The sequence below is a fragment of the Diadema setosum genome, chromosome 19, assembly GCF_964275005.1.
Source record: "Diadema setosum chromosome 19, eeDiaSeto1, whole genome shotgun sequence".
In the NCBI taxonomy this organism is placed as follows: Eukaryota; Metazoa; Echinodermata; class Echinoidea; order Diadematoida; family Diadematidae; genus Diadema; species Diadema setosum.
In genome coordinates, this window is record NC_092703.1 from 21,007,667 (window position 1) to 21,025,206 (window position 17,540).

A 17,540-nucleotide genomic window follows, 5' to 3' on the forward strand; every position below is an offset into this window, starting at 1 on the left:
AGCACACAATATCAAAAAGAATTACACACTCTTATGGCAGTTGTGCTTCTTCTAAGGTTTTTGACACATACAAGATAGAAAAACACACAGTTGAGCATTTGACAGTACATTTGACTGTTGTCTTAACAAAGTCCTTTGGACAAACAAAAATCTTCTTTATGATGCAATTTCTTGACATCAGGGTTGCAAAACCACGATAAGATTTATAAAAGGAAAGAAGATATGGGAGCAGAGGTATTATTTCCTTATACAAAAGTTACTGTTATACTTCTGTTTTTCGTACAGGGAAACCCTGTTATGACAAGATCATTAGAACCACAGTTTATACCTTGCTATAACCAGTAACTGGTTGTAAACGTAACAAAAAGAAAAAAGGAAAAAAAAAGAAAAAAAGGAACACCTAAATGAAGAAATGGAAAATTGGGACTGCCGAATTCATCCCAGTAAAAGGATTACCACGCAAGAAAGCTCGCTATAACAGGGCTTTCATGTAAGAACAGTCCACATACAATGCCACCTTCAAGAAACCCTTTTGGGTAATCCAACAAGTCTAAACTTAGATGAATATGTAAATGAAAAGCATATCACACCTGCATACATGCTCCAGTGGACTGCGTTTTCAATACTGCTCTTGAAAAATAAATACAATGCTTAAATTCATTAGAGAACCGTATGAAAAACAACAGAAATTTTCACCTCATGTGAAAGAACATGTGATGAGGAATGCATAAAAAAAAAAAACACGACACCTAAAAAAACTTCTCTGATTGTCCATTCATTCAACTGTGCATATCTTGCTCTCACATTTTGGAATGATGGGGAAGTTCGCTGCGGCCTCCCGCTACGAGTCTGCTTTCCAGGCGATCTTGCCATCGTCCCCCAGCCTCCCCTGTCCTCTAGCGATGAGCTCCAGGGCCCTGGGGTAGGCCACGTGCTCTGCTGTCTTAACCCTCTCCTGTAGGGTCTCCACCGTGTCTCCGGGCAGCACGGGAACGGATTCTTGGACCAGGATGGCTCCCGCATCAACCTCTTCCTGTCAGGTTGTGAAAGGATGAAAGGATGGATGGACCATTACTGCAAGAGTGAAGACTTTTGCATGAATATGGGCTACTCCTGTTTTAACAAAGTCCTCTGGGGCTGGTAGTTGTCTTTTGTTATACAAAATTTTGTTATAGCCAAACAAATAAAGTGTACAAAGAAATACAGACAATAATTTTGGGACCTGAACTGTTGCGTCGTAACAAAGTTTTGTTATTTCTGTATCAGTTTTAATGAGAGTGCACTGTAGTTTTTTTGTTCAGAGCAAGTTTAGGTGTAGAGAAATTATCCATCTATGGACTAGTCATTTCTAAATTTCTTAGAGCTCAATGTGTTGGTTGTACCTTTGCTTGTACTTATTTCACATCAAGTGATGCCTACTGACTTAAATTGGTGGAAATTGAAAGGATAGCGAAAGAGATCTACCACCTTTAAGCCAAATGTGCAAATTATTTTTAAAATAAATTCATCAGAATAGACATTTGTGTAAAAAAGAAGAAGAAAAGAATGAAGTCATTTCCATGACTGCCAAACTCGCAGACAAAGAACAAAGACAAAAACATGCAGATTCACAGTAAGAGACATATCCTAAAAGCCAAAAGCATTTAAGTTATAAGGATGGGTAGACTACTTGTATCAGTTTAATCAAACTGCTTTAAATACTATGTTTACTTTTTAAAATTAAGAATAAACCTCCAAAGTATGGTAAAAGCATACGAGTAAATAGCGCTGCATTTCCATGCCAGTGAAAATACATCAGTTTGATATTTGTTATGGTGAGGGTTGCCCTGCCCCAAGATCTGACCACTCACCACGACGTAGTGGACGGTGCAGCCGGTCAGCCTGACGCCAGCTTCCAGCACCAGCTGGTGGGCGTTCATCCCCCTGAAGGACGGGAGCAGGGAGGGGTGGATGTTGATGAGGCGGCCGTGCCAGCGGGTGACAAACTCCCCGCTCAGGATGCGCATGAAGCCAGCCAGACAGACGAACTCGATGCCGGCTGCCTCCAGGGCTGCGTGCACCCTCATGTCGAAGTCTACCCTCTTCAGACCCTTGTGGCTTATCACCTGTATTGTTTTCCAACAGAGAAAAACCATGTCTCAATACAGTGCACTCCCATTATAAAAAACATGGTTATATCAAATTTTTTGTTACAACGAAGTAAAGAAATCATTCAAATTTATGAAATTCTTTTGTTGAGATGTTAACATTGCAACTGATTGACAAATTGCCCTACATCGACGTAAATAAGCATTGAATTGATCAGTGTTTTAGTAGTAGCCATGATAATGGCTATGTCGATGTAGGGCAATTTGTCAATCAATTGCAATGAAAACATCTTGACGGAAGAATTTCATGAATTTGAATAATTACGCAGTACCCGCTGCATGCTATAAGGATTAGAACCAACACTTGCTGTCTGGCGGAAGCTCGGTGGTTTAGTGGAGATGACGCCTGTCCGGAGATCAGGAGGTCATAGGTTCGAATCCTGCTCGAGCACGTATGCCCATGATTTTTTTTATCATGGCTACTACTAAAACACTATCAATTCAGTGCTTATTTACATCAATGTAGGGCAATTTGTCAATCAGTTGCAATAAAAAAAAAATGATGTCTCAAACTTATCATCTATGTGTTTATATACATTAATGTTCAGCTTATCGTCTACATGTATATATCTTTATATAATTTAATGTTCAGATATAATGAAATATTGATACAGTGAAACAAAACTGCCAGTCCCAAGGACTCTGTCATAACAGGATTTGCCTGATTATATCTGCTTGTGGATTCAGGGCTCATCATGATACACACAGTAACCTGTGATGACAAATGCAGTGGGATAAAATCAATCATACAAAGTAGACGGCGCACGGTTTTTGGATTGGAATGAGATGTGGCTGTATTTACTTGGCATGGATAGGTTCCTATACAGTATTCATCGCATAATCGGGCATCTGATAATCGGGAACCTCGCTTAAATGACATACACTTCCCAGAAACATTTCCAATGCACGTTATTTTCACTGGATAATCGGGCGGGGACCTCTGATAAACGGGACAATTTTTCTTCAAGCGATCTTTGATTTTGTTGATATTTTACACAAAAAATCTACCAAAATACCACAACAATATTTCAAAGATTCCCTATCAGTTGTCGTTTACATCAAACTTACAAAGCAAGCTTCGGACTGGTGTGTTTTGACCTCCATCCATCCAGTACACATACATTTCAGCTCGCTGCCCGCCTTCGCTTTTCTGTACATGTGTATATATGGCGAGCTAGATCGCTACATATTGACAACACATGTACAGTGCAGTGATCGCGGTATGTAAAGTAAACAATGAAGCCGTGATGATTGAATGATTGAAGGACTTTTCATTGACGTTCCCACATCAGTTCTGCGTAATCATTTCCCATGGTTGTGGATATGTATTTATACGGAACGCCCTACGTGTCCAAGAATTCTACGAATATAAGAAAGTGCTAGCTTTTAATCCAGATATTTTGTGTTCGAAGAGAGGTGACAGAAGAAGAACCCGGTTGCGATTACTCTACATCATTGCGAGAATGCAGGGAGAGCTAGAGGGTCGCGCCGAGGGGAAGCGTGGTTGTGTATTCATGTACATGTACAGTACGTCAGTATATGCATGTGTGTGTGTGTGTGTGTGTGTGTGTGTGCGTGTGTGTGCACTACATGTACATGTCGTATGCCGTTAGTGTATGGTGAGTGCTCATCGCGAAATCGGGCACCCCGCTTAAAGGGGCCGTGTTTGCTACTCCCAACCTGTCCCGATTATGCGATGAATACTGTATTATGTATTAATGGCCTTTAGCACTTGGCATCATGGCATTACCAAATAGATTTACTTACATCACCCCATATCTCTCAGTCAGAATCATAGGAAGAGCACAGCTTGCATGTCTTTGGAAGTGCTCCTAAGTTGCTCACAATTGTTACATGGTACAACACAGTAAATGACAACCTCTTGTTTATCTCCGTGGTGCTCAAAGGATATCTAGCAATACTTTCACTTTTATCCACACTAAATCATGTGGAGACAGCTGGATTAAACCCTTCTGTGCCAGGGGCTCAGGGGCTTGTGACAGTACGTACAACACTACGGGGTTTTCAGTGCCAATTGGCAGTCAAAGCACATAAAGGCTTAACCCTGTCCCCCCCCCCCCCCACCCACCCCCACCCCGATATGGTTAAGGTCAGTAGCATCATATGATACGACACATACATCCCATGGCAGTAATCCCTCATCTGGGAAACTTTTACCTTGACTTTCACGTTGCCAGGGAACAAATACAGCTTGAATCAGCAGGATCACTAGACTCTGGTTTAACCCGAATCATCTCACCTGGGTTGGGATACCGGCCTTCCTGGCCCTCTCCAGCCCTAGGACATCAGGGATGTTGGAGATGACAAGGACAATCTCTGCTTTTGACTTCACCTTGGGGTCTTTGGTGTGGTTGATGAGGGCTTGCAGGTTGGTGCCTGCCAGTCAAAAGAAAGAAATAGTGTTAAGTTTCAAGTCAACGACGAAAGGTCCTACCAACTTAAAGGGAGAATCCCTCAGGAAATAAACATATACACGTAGCTTGATGTAACATGGTTTAAAATACTGAAAAGTTTCAGGTGACACTACGGTGAATTACTTGATGTCACAGTGTAACATCTGAAACAGGAACTCACAATTTCTCCACTTTGCTTTCAGTCATGACGCAGGAATGAGATACCTCAAACACTTTATATGACTTCATGGAATTGAAAAGGAATATGAATTCATTCCAGTCTGTATGTGATAGGAGTCATTCTAGTCCCCGACAATAGTCTTATGCAATTACTTTTAAATAGATACTGACATTAAAGATATGATCCTAATTCACCCACAAAGAAATGGAGAGAGACAGAGAGAGAAAGAAACATGGATACACAAAAGCAAAAGCCAACTTCTTTCCTACCTGTGCCTGAAATGAGAACGGCTACTTTCAGCTTCTTTTCAGAGTTCTCAGGCCTGCCGTTGACTGCAGAGGTGTAGCAGCGAGACAGGGCAGATGACAGACCACTGACCGACACAGAAGGTCCATCTAGGAAATCCAATCAACAAAGGAACACTGGTGGTAGAGCACTAAGTCAAGAAGGTAAAATTCACACTTCTTTAAGGGTACAATGGAAAGGTTTTAAATGAACTCATAAATATTTTCATGTCTCAGATCTTAAGACTAAATGTTGTTAATCAACCTCTTGCTTTTTTTTTTTTTTTCTAAACCACAAGTACAGAGAAACATTCATGCACCATTATTGTTTAGCAATAAGTATGCTTATGGAACAATGGCATTATTAACAATATATGACCTGACCAAGAATCATAAAACCCTAGAAACCTCACAGAGGGTGGGTATCCAGGAGGCCTGAAAGTATATGCTCGGGGTCAACAAGGATGATTTTGGGGGTATTTTCAGTATCTTTAAAAGATCAACATTTCTTTCATCTACAGCTGAAACTTGAAAGCATGCAGTAAGTGTAAGTTTTGTTTTTTAAGTATTTGTAATACCATATTAGTTCAGTGTTCTGACTTTATCATATTCATTTTCCAGTTGGGAGGGGCATGAAAGTGGTGCATGATAACAGCAAGCAGTTGCATTGATACCATGAAATAACCATAAATAGAATGAGATCGATAAAAATGTCCATTTTCAGCACAATGTGAACATTCTTCACAGTGAATGTTATGGAGTTTTTAAAGCCCTGCTTGTTCTGCTAACAATAAGGTGTGAGCGTCTCTATAGACCCTAACTACACAGCCCCATTTCTCAAAAGGAACTTTCATAAAGGCTGGATTTGCTCTATACCAGCGAATTAGGCATTTTTTGTTCTGATGAGTTAAAGATCAATTCAAAGCAGTGAGTCTGGTTTTTAATCAAAGATTAACTAAAAACTGGTAACTTTCTTTTGGGTTGGTAATGCAGGTTCATATTCTTTTAAACTTTCCTTCCACAAAGAAAAACATTCCAGAGACTGGAGGAGGGTGGTTTGAGGATTACACCTACCTCCACACTTTGCCACCACCTGTCCTATCCTCCAGACAGTCTCTCCCCTCTCCGCCACCATCCTCCTCACTTCCGCCTCGTCCTCCGATCCCGTCACCAGGACCCCGCCCACCCCGCAGTTGAAGGTGCGGGCCATCTCGGCCTCCTCCACCCCTCCGTGGCGGGCGATCCACCCGAAGACCGGTGGAACGCTCCAACGCGTCGCGTCCAGCTGGACGGCCAGGGACTGCGGCAGTATCCGGGGGATGTTCTCCACGAGGCCACCGCCCGTGATGTGAGCAAAGGCCTTGACCTTCCCGGAGCGGATGGCTGGAAGGAGAGTCTTGGCATAAATCTTCGTTGGCGTCAGAAGAGCCTCCCCTATATGAATGATAAGAGACAGTGAACACATAGTTTTCTCACCGCTGCTCTCCTCTGCTCGTTACAAAGCATGCACATTATTTGAATAGAGGACACTAAAAAAATCAGTTTTACTTTCTCTTTTTCAAAACTTACCATGCAATGCATATGGGAAATACTTTGTTTAGGTGCAATTTTACACCATGTTTCTTAATCTGAGATTTTTTATGAACCCTCGACAGTTGTCTATATTCATTTCAGCTAAACTTGAATGTCTGGTAGAATTATCCTTAAGAGTTGATATCTATTAGCATGGCTATCTTCTATATGATTCTCTGGGGATTACATTCCACTTTTACAGTGTAAGATATAATTTTGCCTTGTTGATGTGAAGTCTCCAACATCAGTATCATGTTCTGATACTTTGTGCCTTTCCTGGACAAAATTTGATCAAAATACAAAGGGTAATGAAAAGAAAGAGGTGTCTTTTGACATGGCATACCTAAAGTCATCCCAGGCTGGAAAGGGCAACTGTCTCCATAGCTCAGCCCCTCCTGCTCCACCAGACGTCGTACCAGGCTGTAGCCGTTGCTATGGATACCAGATGAGGCCACTCCCAGGACTACATCACCCTCCCGGATGTCCTCCACCCGCGGCAGCATCTGGCCTCGCTCCACCGCACCCACGGCAAAGCCTGCCAAGTCGTACTCATTGGGTGGATACATCCCTGGCATCTCAGCCGTCTCTCCCCCTGCAATTGTAAGAGTCAGATGGCGAGACCGGTCTCAAGATGGGTGTGGTTTCAAGGGCTGGTATAACACCGATAAACCCTCCCATGGATTCCATTGTTCATTCACACACTAGATGCCATTGCTAACTGTCAAGACATTATCATGGCTGCATTGTAGTTCTATACTCTAATGTGGTTAAAGGACAAGTTCACCTTCATTTACATAAGGATTGAGAGAATGTAGCAATATTAGTAGAACACATCATTGAAAATTTGAGGAAAATCGGACAATCCATTCAAAAGTTATGAATTTTTGAAGTTGTTGTGCAGTCACCGCTGGATAAGAAGACCAGTGCAGTGTATGATGTCACATGCGTACAACAATATAAGGAAAATATAAAGAAAATTTCACAAAATTTCATCTTTTGAAAAAAGTACACATTCCCTCGACTCGTTACTGACATATGTTATGGGTAATATTATTCCCATTGCCTTTAGAAAGGGGCAAGTCAAGTGCTCTTTTATTATGCGAAAAAAGTGAAAATATGTTGAATTTTCTTTACATTTTCTTTATACTGTTGTACTCATATGTCATCACAAGCCTTAGTAGTCTCCTCATCCAGCGGTTCCAACACAAAAATTTTAATAATTCATAACTTTTGCATCGATTGTCCAATTTTCCTCAAACTTTCACTGATGTGTTCTACTTATATTGCTACATTCTCTCAATCCTTATGTTAATGAAGGTGAATTTGTCCTTTAACCCTAAAGGGGCCGGGCTTTTTTGGCTATGCTCAGACCGGGGGGGGGGGGGCGGATTCCGCCCCCCCCTGAGATCTCGGCCATCGGTGGTGCGATCGCGATGAAATTTTGCATGCGTGAGACCCGCGTCATAATCTACAAGATTGTGTCATAAGATTTTTTGAAACAATCAATTTCTAATTTTAATTAATTAATTATGCAAATTAAGCTCAAGGTGATATTTTAGCTTAATTAAAAGCATTGAGAGTCTAATTTTTGATCTGTAAATCTGTTTTAGCATATTCAACAATTGTACATCACAAAAACTTCCAAAACTCATTTCAATTCTTATGTATTTTATTGTTTTCAGAATTTCTTATGTATTTCTTTGTTTTTCAACTTTTGTTTTTTCTTTGTTTTTTCATTGGAAATTGTCACTGACCACTTTTCTACCATAATTAGCACAAAATTAATCAATGAAAGTGATTAATTGTAAAAATAATCAGGTTTTTATGCCTTTCATGACAGAGCACCGTTTTCCATAGGAAATGTACACAAAATCACAAAATTGTGCCCGTTTTGGAGCGACATTCCGTTACAAAAATGGGCGTGGCTTCGCAAAAGTATGCGCGGACGTTGCAAATTTGATCTCAAAAGTTGCGCGAGACTTGAACGAAGAAAGTCAAGAAGCCTCGCGATGAGGCCTTCTCGCGTTACAGAATTATAGCGCGAAACGTTGGGGGGGGGGGGGCGGATTCCGCCCCCCCCCCCGGCCCTTTTAGGGTTAAGGACTGGTAAAACTGCAAAAAGGCCTCCCGTGAGGTTTATAATTCATTCACATACCAAGTGCTACCGCTCATTGTCTATATACCCTCATGGTTCCATTGTAGTTCTTTTATCCTAATGTGATAAGATACTGGGAATTTTTGATTGACAAGTTATATTCTGCCAGTCATTAAGTCACTTTTCTTGAGGTGTTTTGTTTTGTTTTTGTTTACTTGCTCGGTATGATGGTAAAAGGAGTATGGGTAACACAAGAGTTGGCATCTCACCTAATAGGGCACAGCCAGCCATTTTGCATCCCTCTGCGACTCCGCCCACGATGTCTGCTGCCACGCCCACATCCAGCTTGCCGCATGAGAAGTAGTCCAGGAAGAAGAGGGACTCCGCCCCGTGGGCCAGGATGTCATTGACACACATGGCCACCAGGTCCTGGCCAATTGTCCCATGGAGACTGCAAATCTGGGCTATCTATTACATACAGCATACAAATTGGGCTCAAATCATGACTAACATTCACAAAGACTCAGATATTGTGATGTCACAGTGGTGGTCGATGAGAAAAAGAGACAGATATAGACAGACAGAAGACAGACAATATTCCAATGACACTATGAAAATGCAATACAAAATTGTTCTCTTGCTCTTGTATCTTTCAGTAAAGCAAGAGGTGTATGATGGTATGAAATCATGATGTGGCCTCATAACAACCATGGAGTATTGACTTGTGTTTGAGTGAGGTAGCTATAAGGAGTGTATGACACACTTGATGTTTACTTTGCTTTGCCCAAAGTATGACTATGTGGTAAAGAAAAACCCTGTAATGCAATAAATCTGGACAAGCATGATTAAGATTGCTATATCAGCTACACACACTTCTTGAACTCACAGGGGAAAAAAAAGAGAACAATCCAAATTGAATTCCATTCACACTTTAATGAATCTCCTTCATCACAATTCTTTCCTTTAATTAGCTTAATGCTCAATGAAAATCATAATCCTTCTATCTAAGAAACCTTACTCAACGCTGCACACTGGCACTGGTCCAATGGTCCCTGACCAGTCAAAATCACTGTCGGACCAGTAACTTTCCCAGGAATAGACCAGTAAAAAAGGAAAAACTGGGTACATACTGGTCCGACAGAAAAGTCAGATCGATAGAAACAATGGGTTAGTATGCAGCCATCTTACGTAATGTACACCTAGACAGATTGACAGATGGAGAAGATAAAAGTAGAATGCCCCTTTTACCACTGATGGAGACACATTATAACCAAAAAAAAAAAAAAAAAAACACACACAAAAAACCCCATAAAGTTTGTACATTACTGATGATAAATCATGTATTAAAAGACAAGTTCACCTTCATAAACATAAGGATTGAGAGTATGCAGCAATATTAGTAGAACACATCAGTGAAAGTTTGAGGAAAATTGGACAATCGATGCAATTGTTATGAATTTTTAAAATTTTTGTGTTGGAACCGCTGGATGAGGAGACTACTAAGGCTTGTGATGTCATACGAGTACAACAGCATAAAGAAAATGTAAAGAAAAATCAACATATTTTCATTTTTTTCGCATAATAAAAGAGCACTTGACTTGCCTCTTTCTAAAGGCAATGAGAATAATATCACCCATAACATATGTCAGTAACGAGTCAAGGGAATGTGTACTTTTTTCAGAAGATGAAATTTGTGAAATTCTCTTTATATTTTCCTTATGCTGTTGTACGCATGTGACATCATACACTGCAGTAGTCTTCTCATCCAGCGGTGCCTGCACAAAAACTTCAAAAATTCATAACTTTTGAACGGATTGTCCGATTTTCCTCAAACTTTCAATGATGTGTTCTACTAATATTGCTACATTCTCTCAATCCTTATGTTAATGAAGGTGAACTTGTCCTTTAAAAACAACTTCCTCACATACCTTCAATTTTGTCCCCACTCCATCAGTGCCCGATACCAAGATGGGGTCCTTGTAGCCTGCTGCCCGGACATCAAACAGACCCCCAAAGCCCCCCAGGGCTGCATCACACCCCGCCCTGGCTGTAGCCTTAGCAAGGGGCTTTATGGCTGCTACCAGGGAGTTGCCTGCTGTGATGTCCACGCCGCTGGAACTATACGTCAGTCCTGGTACTCTGGGCGATGGACAAGAGTAACATCAGGAAACAATCAAAATTTGCTGTTTCTCTGAGCGCTCATGAACATAGGCATAGGATATAGGCATAGGATATCCTGTCTTCATGATCATCCTATTTTGACTCATTTACATTGATGTACCTCTGGTATCACTTATGCATCACAATCTATGTAGAGGATTTGTGCGTTTTGCTTGCTTGCTTGTTTGTTTGTGTTTTACCCCTAGTAAATTTTGGGCTTAGATGTCTACAGTAAAACATGATATTTTAGCGGCCTGAAATTTTTGCGAATTGGAAACAACAGCCTTTTTCATGGCATGAAATTTTTGTGAAGTGCCTCTGGCATTCAATGCATATAGTGTAGGCAAGAGCCATTGAGTGCATTTTAATTTCGTGAATCTTGGCTCTCATGAACTTAAAATGCACGCAAACATTCCTCATTTTACAGTATGTATGCGCTGGTTATAATGAGCTCCTTTTTGTAACAAGGTGAATTTGGTGGTCACCATTTTCCATAATTGTATTTAGCTGGTCTCTGTTCTAGTACAGTTACGAGGTAAAATCAGTGGTTCTAGCCACCTTGAAATGACCGGATTTTCTGTATTGCTTGTCTAATTGTGATTAATTAATTGATGGTGATGTCAAGCAAACTATCTCCATCAACAGAACAGTTTGTAAACATTTCTGGTATTTCTTCACCAACAATTCTCCTTCCTTTCACATTTTGTCCAATTAGCACAATAATAATGTGACAAGATTGCATGTGCTTAGCAAGTCACTGTGTCCAACAGATTTGTCATAGTATGTGAACCGATGTATGTGTGCATATGTGCATTATTCTAACAGCATGCATGTATGATTGGATAGCCTCCATGTCGAGTTGCTGATACACGAAAAGAAAACAGTGTCTTCATATATGTAAAATGTAAATATTCTGTTTGAGATTCATGCCGGTAGTTGGTTTGAACAAATCAATGACATTCTACAATTCCAGTACCAGTAAATAACTGCACTTTTGATATACTGTACAACACAATATTTTCGCGGCATGAAAATTTCGCGAATGGGAGCCGACAGCCTTTTTTGCGGCATGAAATTTTCGCGAGTTGCCTCGAATATTCAATGCATTTAGTGTAGACACGAACTTTCGTGTGCATCTTAATTTCGCAAATTTCGGCTCTCGCGAAATTCGCTTAATTAAAATGCACACAAACATTCCTCGTTTCACAGTACATGTACTTTTGAATTTCTTGCTGTTATCATTGTAAGTAATTGTTTGGCATACATCAGAATCGTCCAGACTTTTCATGAAATATCAAGTTACACACCTGACCATTCTACAACTATAACCCTAGCACTGTACCATGCACTTTGCTCCTACTTAACCTTTTTACAGATTTAAACTGATACAATTTTCAGTCCACTAATATCTGTCATTATATCATATTATATATCTGTCTTTCTAGGGGGAGGGGGCAGGGGAGGGAGGGACTGTATTGAAGGTCAGATAAGAAGGGATAGAGAGACAGGACATGCTGAAGGAGGCACTGTGACACATCTTGATGTTGGGGTCAAAAGGAAATAAATGCTTTAATGATTTCAGCTCTTTGCATAGACACTAATAACAGCAGTACAGGCTCTACTGATCCTAAACAGAAATATACAGTCACAGACATACAGAAATTGCAACATACACAACAATATCTTCACCTCAAGTGCCCCTATCCTCCAACATTAACCAGTTTGAACACAACATGAAAAGCCAATGTTGTCTGACTTAGACAAAACTCAATGGCATTGGTCTCTCAAGACAAAAAATGTCAAATTCAGCCCACATGAAAGGTACTGGCAAGTACTCTGGTTTCTGTGCATTATTTCATGTGCAGCCTGCACAATAAGGAAGAGGCCTGGTCAGTCTATTTCATTACTTTAGTTATATATCTTTTTTCTGGCATCTATACAGAACTCACTACCAAATGTCTACACGTCTGGAAAGACCAGCAGACATTTAAAAACCCATCCAACTGTTCGGACATACGCGTTGTACATACCCGATATTCTCGGAAAGACTGTAAAATACCCTCACAACACTGGCACCTAAATTTTGTGCATGCACAACAGAGGCTCCCAGGGATCACTACATCTAGCTGAGAAATCACATGGATTCGTATGTGTTCTGCTGCCTTCCGCATTTCCATGGCAACCAAAAATGCCACTAGCCTGAAATCCAGTTTTAAAGACAATGTCAGGACTGCCCATTTTCCTCGCTTCAAACGGATACTCCCTGTAGCTGAATGGTCATTAGTACAGAGAAGATGACATGGGAAACTTGAATTATATTTTAAACACTGTATTTGGCCATGTGTGCAATACTGTACCAGCTGAAATTTTCGCGGTGGTTTTATTTTCGCGAATCGCCTTTGAACCACGAAAATAACAACACGCGAAAATAATAACACGCAAATAACTAAGTTCAGTTAGACCCTCGCAACAGCGAAATTAACAACACATGAAAATGTCCTCCAAGTAGCAATTCGCGAAAATATCTGTACGCCAAAATTTCAGCTCGTACAGTATTATTCTGAGACCACAGTGCATAAGCACTTAAAGAAAACATTGTATCTTTCAAAACCATATACGGTGGACTCCCATATAACAAAGTCCTTGGGACCAGCAATTTTCTTTTATTATATCAAAATTTTGTTTAATCTGAACAAATAAACAATAAAAACACAGAGCGGAAAATGTTGCAGCCTGAATTTTTACTTCGTTGTAACCGGAATTTTGTTATAACCGTGTTCATTATAGCGGAAGTGCACTGTAACTTCATGTAGAAGTGTTTGTTAGAAATGCAACACAGTAAAGTTGCAGAGAAATTTGTGAGCTTTGCTGTGATGTAAATCTTACGACCAAGCTATGGCTTTGATGCCTTCATTGTCCTGTGCCATATTACATTTCATTAACTGGTTTGTGTGCAGCTGTGAGTTCGAGTAAAATATGCAAAGCTGGCAAGCCGTAGAACAATTTGGGTGTACAAACGTGGTACACAAAGATTTAATATATGAGATGATAGTGTTTATAGCAGGTGGTTTGAAATAGAATGCATAATGCTAAAATATCCCCTTATCTTTGAATCCTACATAAAACATACCTACTCTGAATGCAAAACTTATGCCACGACTACAGTGCTCTTGTATACATTGTTGTGGGTTATGCAAATGCAGCGCTAATGAAATTGCAATACGAACAATCACCTTATTCTCTGACCATCATAATTTTCTGACATCTGCAGAATGATAGCAGGTGTGGCTTCATTAACTCGTTCCATACTGAATTCTGAAATCCCCATAGACTTAATACACAGGCTACCAGGTTCCTGTATGGAACCGGTTAATGCTACCACTGTCAGAGATACTGGGAAATGGTACAACCAACCAACTTGGATTTTTTTAAACTGGACACATTTCTGAACAGTGCCTTTAAAGGGATAGTACAGTATTGGTGGAGATGAAAATTGGGCTTTTAAATTTTTGCAAGATACCAAGAAAACACTTATGATATAGTACAGAGCATACCATTTTAAGAGGAATTCAAAGTTTATTTGATGAAAATCGGGTTTGGAATGACTGAAACATCCAAAAACAAAGTAAAACAAAGCGATCATAATAAAGTGTGGGTCCCACACTTTATAAGAATTACTCTTTTTTGGATATCTCAGCCATTTCAAAACCAATTTTCATCAAATAAACGTTGAATTCCTCATAGAATTACATGCTCTTTCATATTTCATAAGAGGTTTCTCATTATCTCACCAAAAAATGTTAGAAATCTAAAATTAGGTCTCAACCAAAACTATACGATCCCTTTAATGCATGAAAATACTCCTTGCTAGAAAATACACAAAGCAGTCTTACATACCAATGATGATGTTTTCGCTTCTCGTGATTGAAACACCTCATACAAAGAATCTAGGGCGGTTTCACCCCAACCACAAATGCACGCACACATAAAATTTAAGCGCAACACTGATGGCCCAAGTTCGCTGCAAATAAACCAAACCACAGCTTTAAAAGCTCAAAGCATAATTCAACAGAATGTATATGTGGATTCAAAAAATGCAGAATTTTTTAGAGGAACCAAACAGAAGTTTGAGGAATATCAGACAAGACATTCAGAAACTATGATTTTTCAAAGTTTTTGGTGAAATCTATGTGCCCTCATCACTGGATAAGAAGGCAACAAAAATTTGTAATGTCACAGTAGAAAAATAATACAAAAAAAAAAAACAAACAACAACAAAAAGGATTCGCCAAAATGTCATTTTCAAGGAAAGGTACACACTCCCTCTACTTGTTACTGACAATTTGAGTTAAAAACAGAGTTTATGTTAAGGGGTAATATCACACTGCCATGCAATTTGAAGGATGCTTGTCAAGTTTTATGTCATTGGGCTAAAAAAAATAAAATAATAATAAATTATGTGGAATTCTTTTATATTTTCTTTATAGCATTATCCTTCTGTGACATTACAAATTGGCAGCCTTCTCATGCAACTATGATAGCATATTCAACTAAGATTTAACTAAAACTGTAAAAATCAATAACTTTTTAATGGACAATCTGATTTTTCTCAAACTTCACTGATGACTTGTACTAATGTGGATCTGCATAATCAGAATCCACATAATATTTGGGGTGAATTCTCCCTTTTATTCTTTCAGTTATTGTCTCCTCAAGAAAGTCCTTCGTGCTTCTGACACTTTGGAAGAGCATAGAGGAAGTCGTAGGCTTCTTCACAACTGCCACAACTGATTCTTACAATTGCAACCTTTCTTGGAATGAATCGAAAAGAAAGACATATTTGTGCAATCGGACACGAAAGAAAGTGAACAATGTGAAAGTATGGAAGGATTTATGTTAGCGGAATTCAGACACACCTGTTTTGACTTAGAAAATTGCACGCTCTTTTTGCTATGTCTGTTCGGTGGAAGCATCCCTCGAACTGGACCTTCCTGGCGCCCTCGTTGGCCAGGAGGGCCGCGGTCGGTAAATCAGCTGCCGTGGCCACGACGGCCAGGACGCGCCCACCAGAGGTGACCAGCTTCCCGTCCTTGCTGGCCGTTCCTGCGTGGATGACCATCGTGTCCTGTTGGCTGGCCACCGCATCCAGCCCTTGAATGATTTGGGGGAAGAGGGAGGGGGAGGGGGTGAGAAAGTTTATGAGACACACTCATTGACCAATCTTGATCAAAGACACTCAGACATCAGCAGAATAAATATGACACATATCAAATACAATCTTCCCTTGTTTAATTTGTTGTCCATCATTTCATCTAAAACAACTTTTTTCTTCAGCAGCATCCCCCAAAGAAACAACAAAAACGGAGAAAGGTCAAAATGTAAAAACAAAACAAAACAAAACAAACAAACAAACAAACAAACAAAGCAAAGAAAACACAGAGAGTACTTCATTCACACCCTATTCTCCCACCTGTTATTTCGCGGCCTTTTGCGTACGACCCTGGATAGCCACCGCTGGCGAGGACTATGGCCACCGCATGTCTGTCGTCATGGAAGCTGGGAGGTGCGCTGGGCAGGTTGCCGTCAACACAGGCCTTCATGGTGGCAAAGAGGTCACTCCGCAGGAGTGGAAGCACGACCTGAGTTTCCGGGTCACCAAAACGGCAGTTGAACTCAAGGACACGAGGGCCGTCTGCTGTTAGCATCAGACCAGCATACAGAACTCCTGGAAAGTCAACAAAGAGAATTACAGAGAAATGCATGCTGACAGTCTATGCACATTATACAAATAGTGAATGGTCATTAGTGCGATGGTACAAAATTTCGCACGAGGTGAAAGACAGAGGCGTTCTATTCAACGAGGTGAAGCCAAGTTGAATACTGCACCTAATCTTTCACAGAGTGCAAAATCTTGTTCCATTTCATGAGTTAAGACCATACACTATTTGTTTTATACAACACCTCGAACGTCAACAGTTGTGGTCCACACAAATTCTTTAATTCAGCACAGAAAAGACAACCATTTTCCGTGAAAGACGACTGAGTAGCTGCACAGTCAGTCACTGTGTACGTATGTGCGAGAAACCGATCGGTTGTACAGTGAAACCCCGTTATAACGAGGTCCGTGGGACCGGCGATATTACCTCGTTATAACCGGTACTTCGTTATAACCGTATGCATAAAAAAACAAAGAAAAACATAAGCATGACGTCATATAACCATCAATGAAACTTACGAACATCCTTTGTCTTGTTATTACACAATTATAGATCATTATTATTGAGAGAATAAAGGGACATTATTTGTGAATTAGACGAAATGATAAAGAACGAAATCAGATTGTATAAAATGCGTTTGTTAAGTTTTTCTAAACACAAGCGCAAATAGTTAGAGTAACATACATGCGTCGTTTACCGTAACTTGCGAGGTATTTTACGCTGTTAGTGCCCAGCGGGAATGCGATGATTAGGCCCTATCAATATTTTCATGAATCATTTCGGCTCTAATCTTATGCAGTGTATAATCGTTGCGCCCGAAGGGATTAAAAATGCGTTCTTTAATTTCTTCCGAAGTCTCTTCGCCTTTTGGACATCCGTTCTTGAAAGATATGTGACAGGATTGAATTTGGAAGGTTGTGATCCTTTTTACGCAAATCTGTACCTCGTAGACCATTCTGAAATAAAGAAA

The 17,540-nt window shown here is 40.2% G+C and overlaps 1 protein-coding gene across 1 annotated transcript in view; it reads right to left on the bottom strand.

Moving 5' to 3' along the window:
- Positions 1-398: 398 nt before the first annotated feature.
- LOC140243117 (trifunctional purine biosynthetic protein adenosine-3-like) overlaps positions 399-17,540 on the bottom strand; it is a 41,133-nt gene continuing 23,991 nt past the window's right edge. Inside the window, exons 8-17 of the mRNA XM_072322846.1 lie at positions 16,324-16,578; positions 15,770-16,004; positions 10,622-10,832; positions 8,963-9,161; positions 6,942-7,190; positions 6,101-6,460; positions 5,012-5,137; positions 4,408-4,544; positions 1,851-2,105; positions 399-1,033 (exon numbers count right to left, since the gene is read on the bottom strand). Coding sequence (XP_072178947.1) covers positions 842-1,033; positions 1,851-2,105; positions 4,408-4,544; positions 5,012-5,137; positions 6,101-6,460; positions 6,942-7,190; positions 8,963-9,161; positions 10,622-10,832; positions 15,770-16,004; positions 16,324-16,578 — 2,219 coding nt within the window. The 3' untranslated portion in view covers positions 399-841. The remainder of the gene's footprint in view (positions 1,034-1,850; positions 2,106-4,407; positions 4,545-5,011; positions 5,138-6,100; positions 6,461-6,941; positions 7,191-8,962; positions 9,162-10,621; positions 10,833-15,769; positions 16,005-16,323; positions 16,579-17,540) is intronic.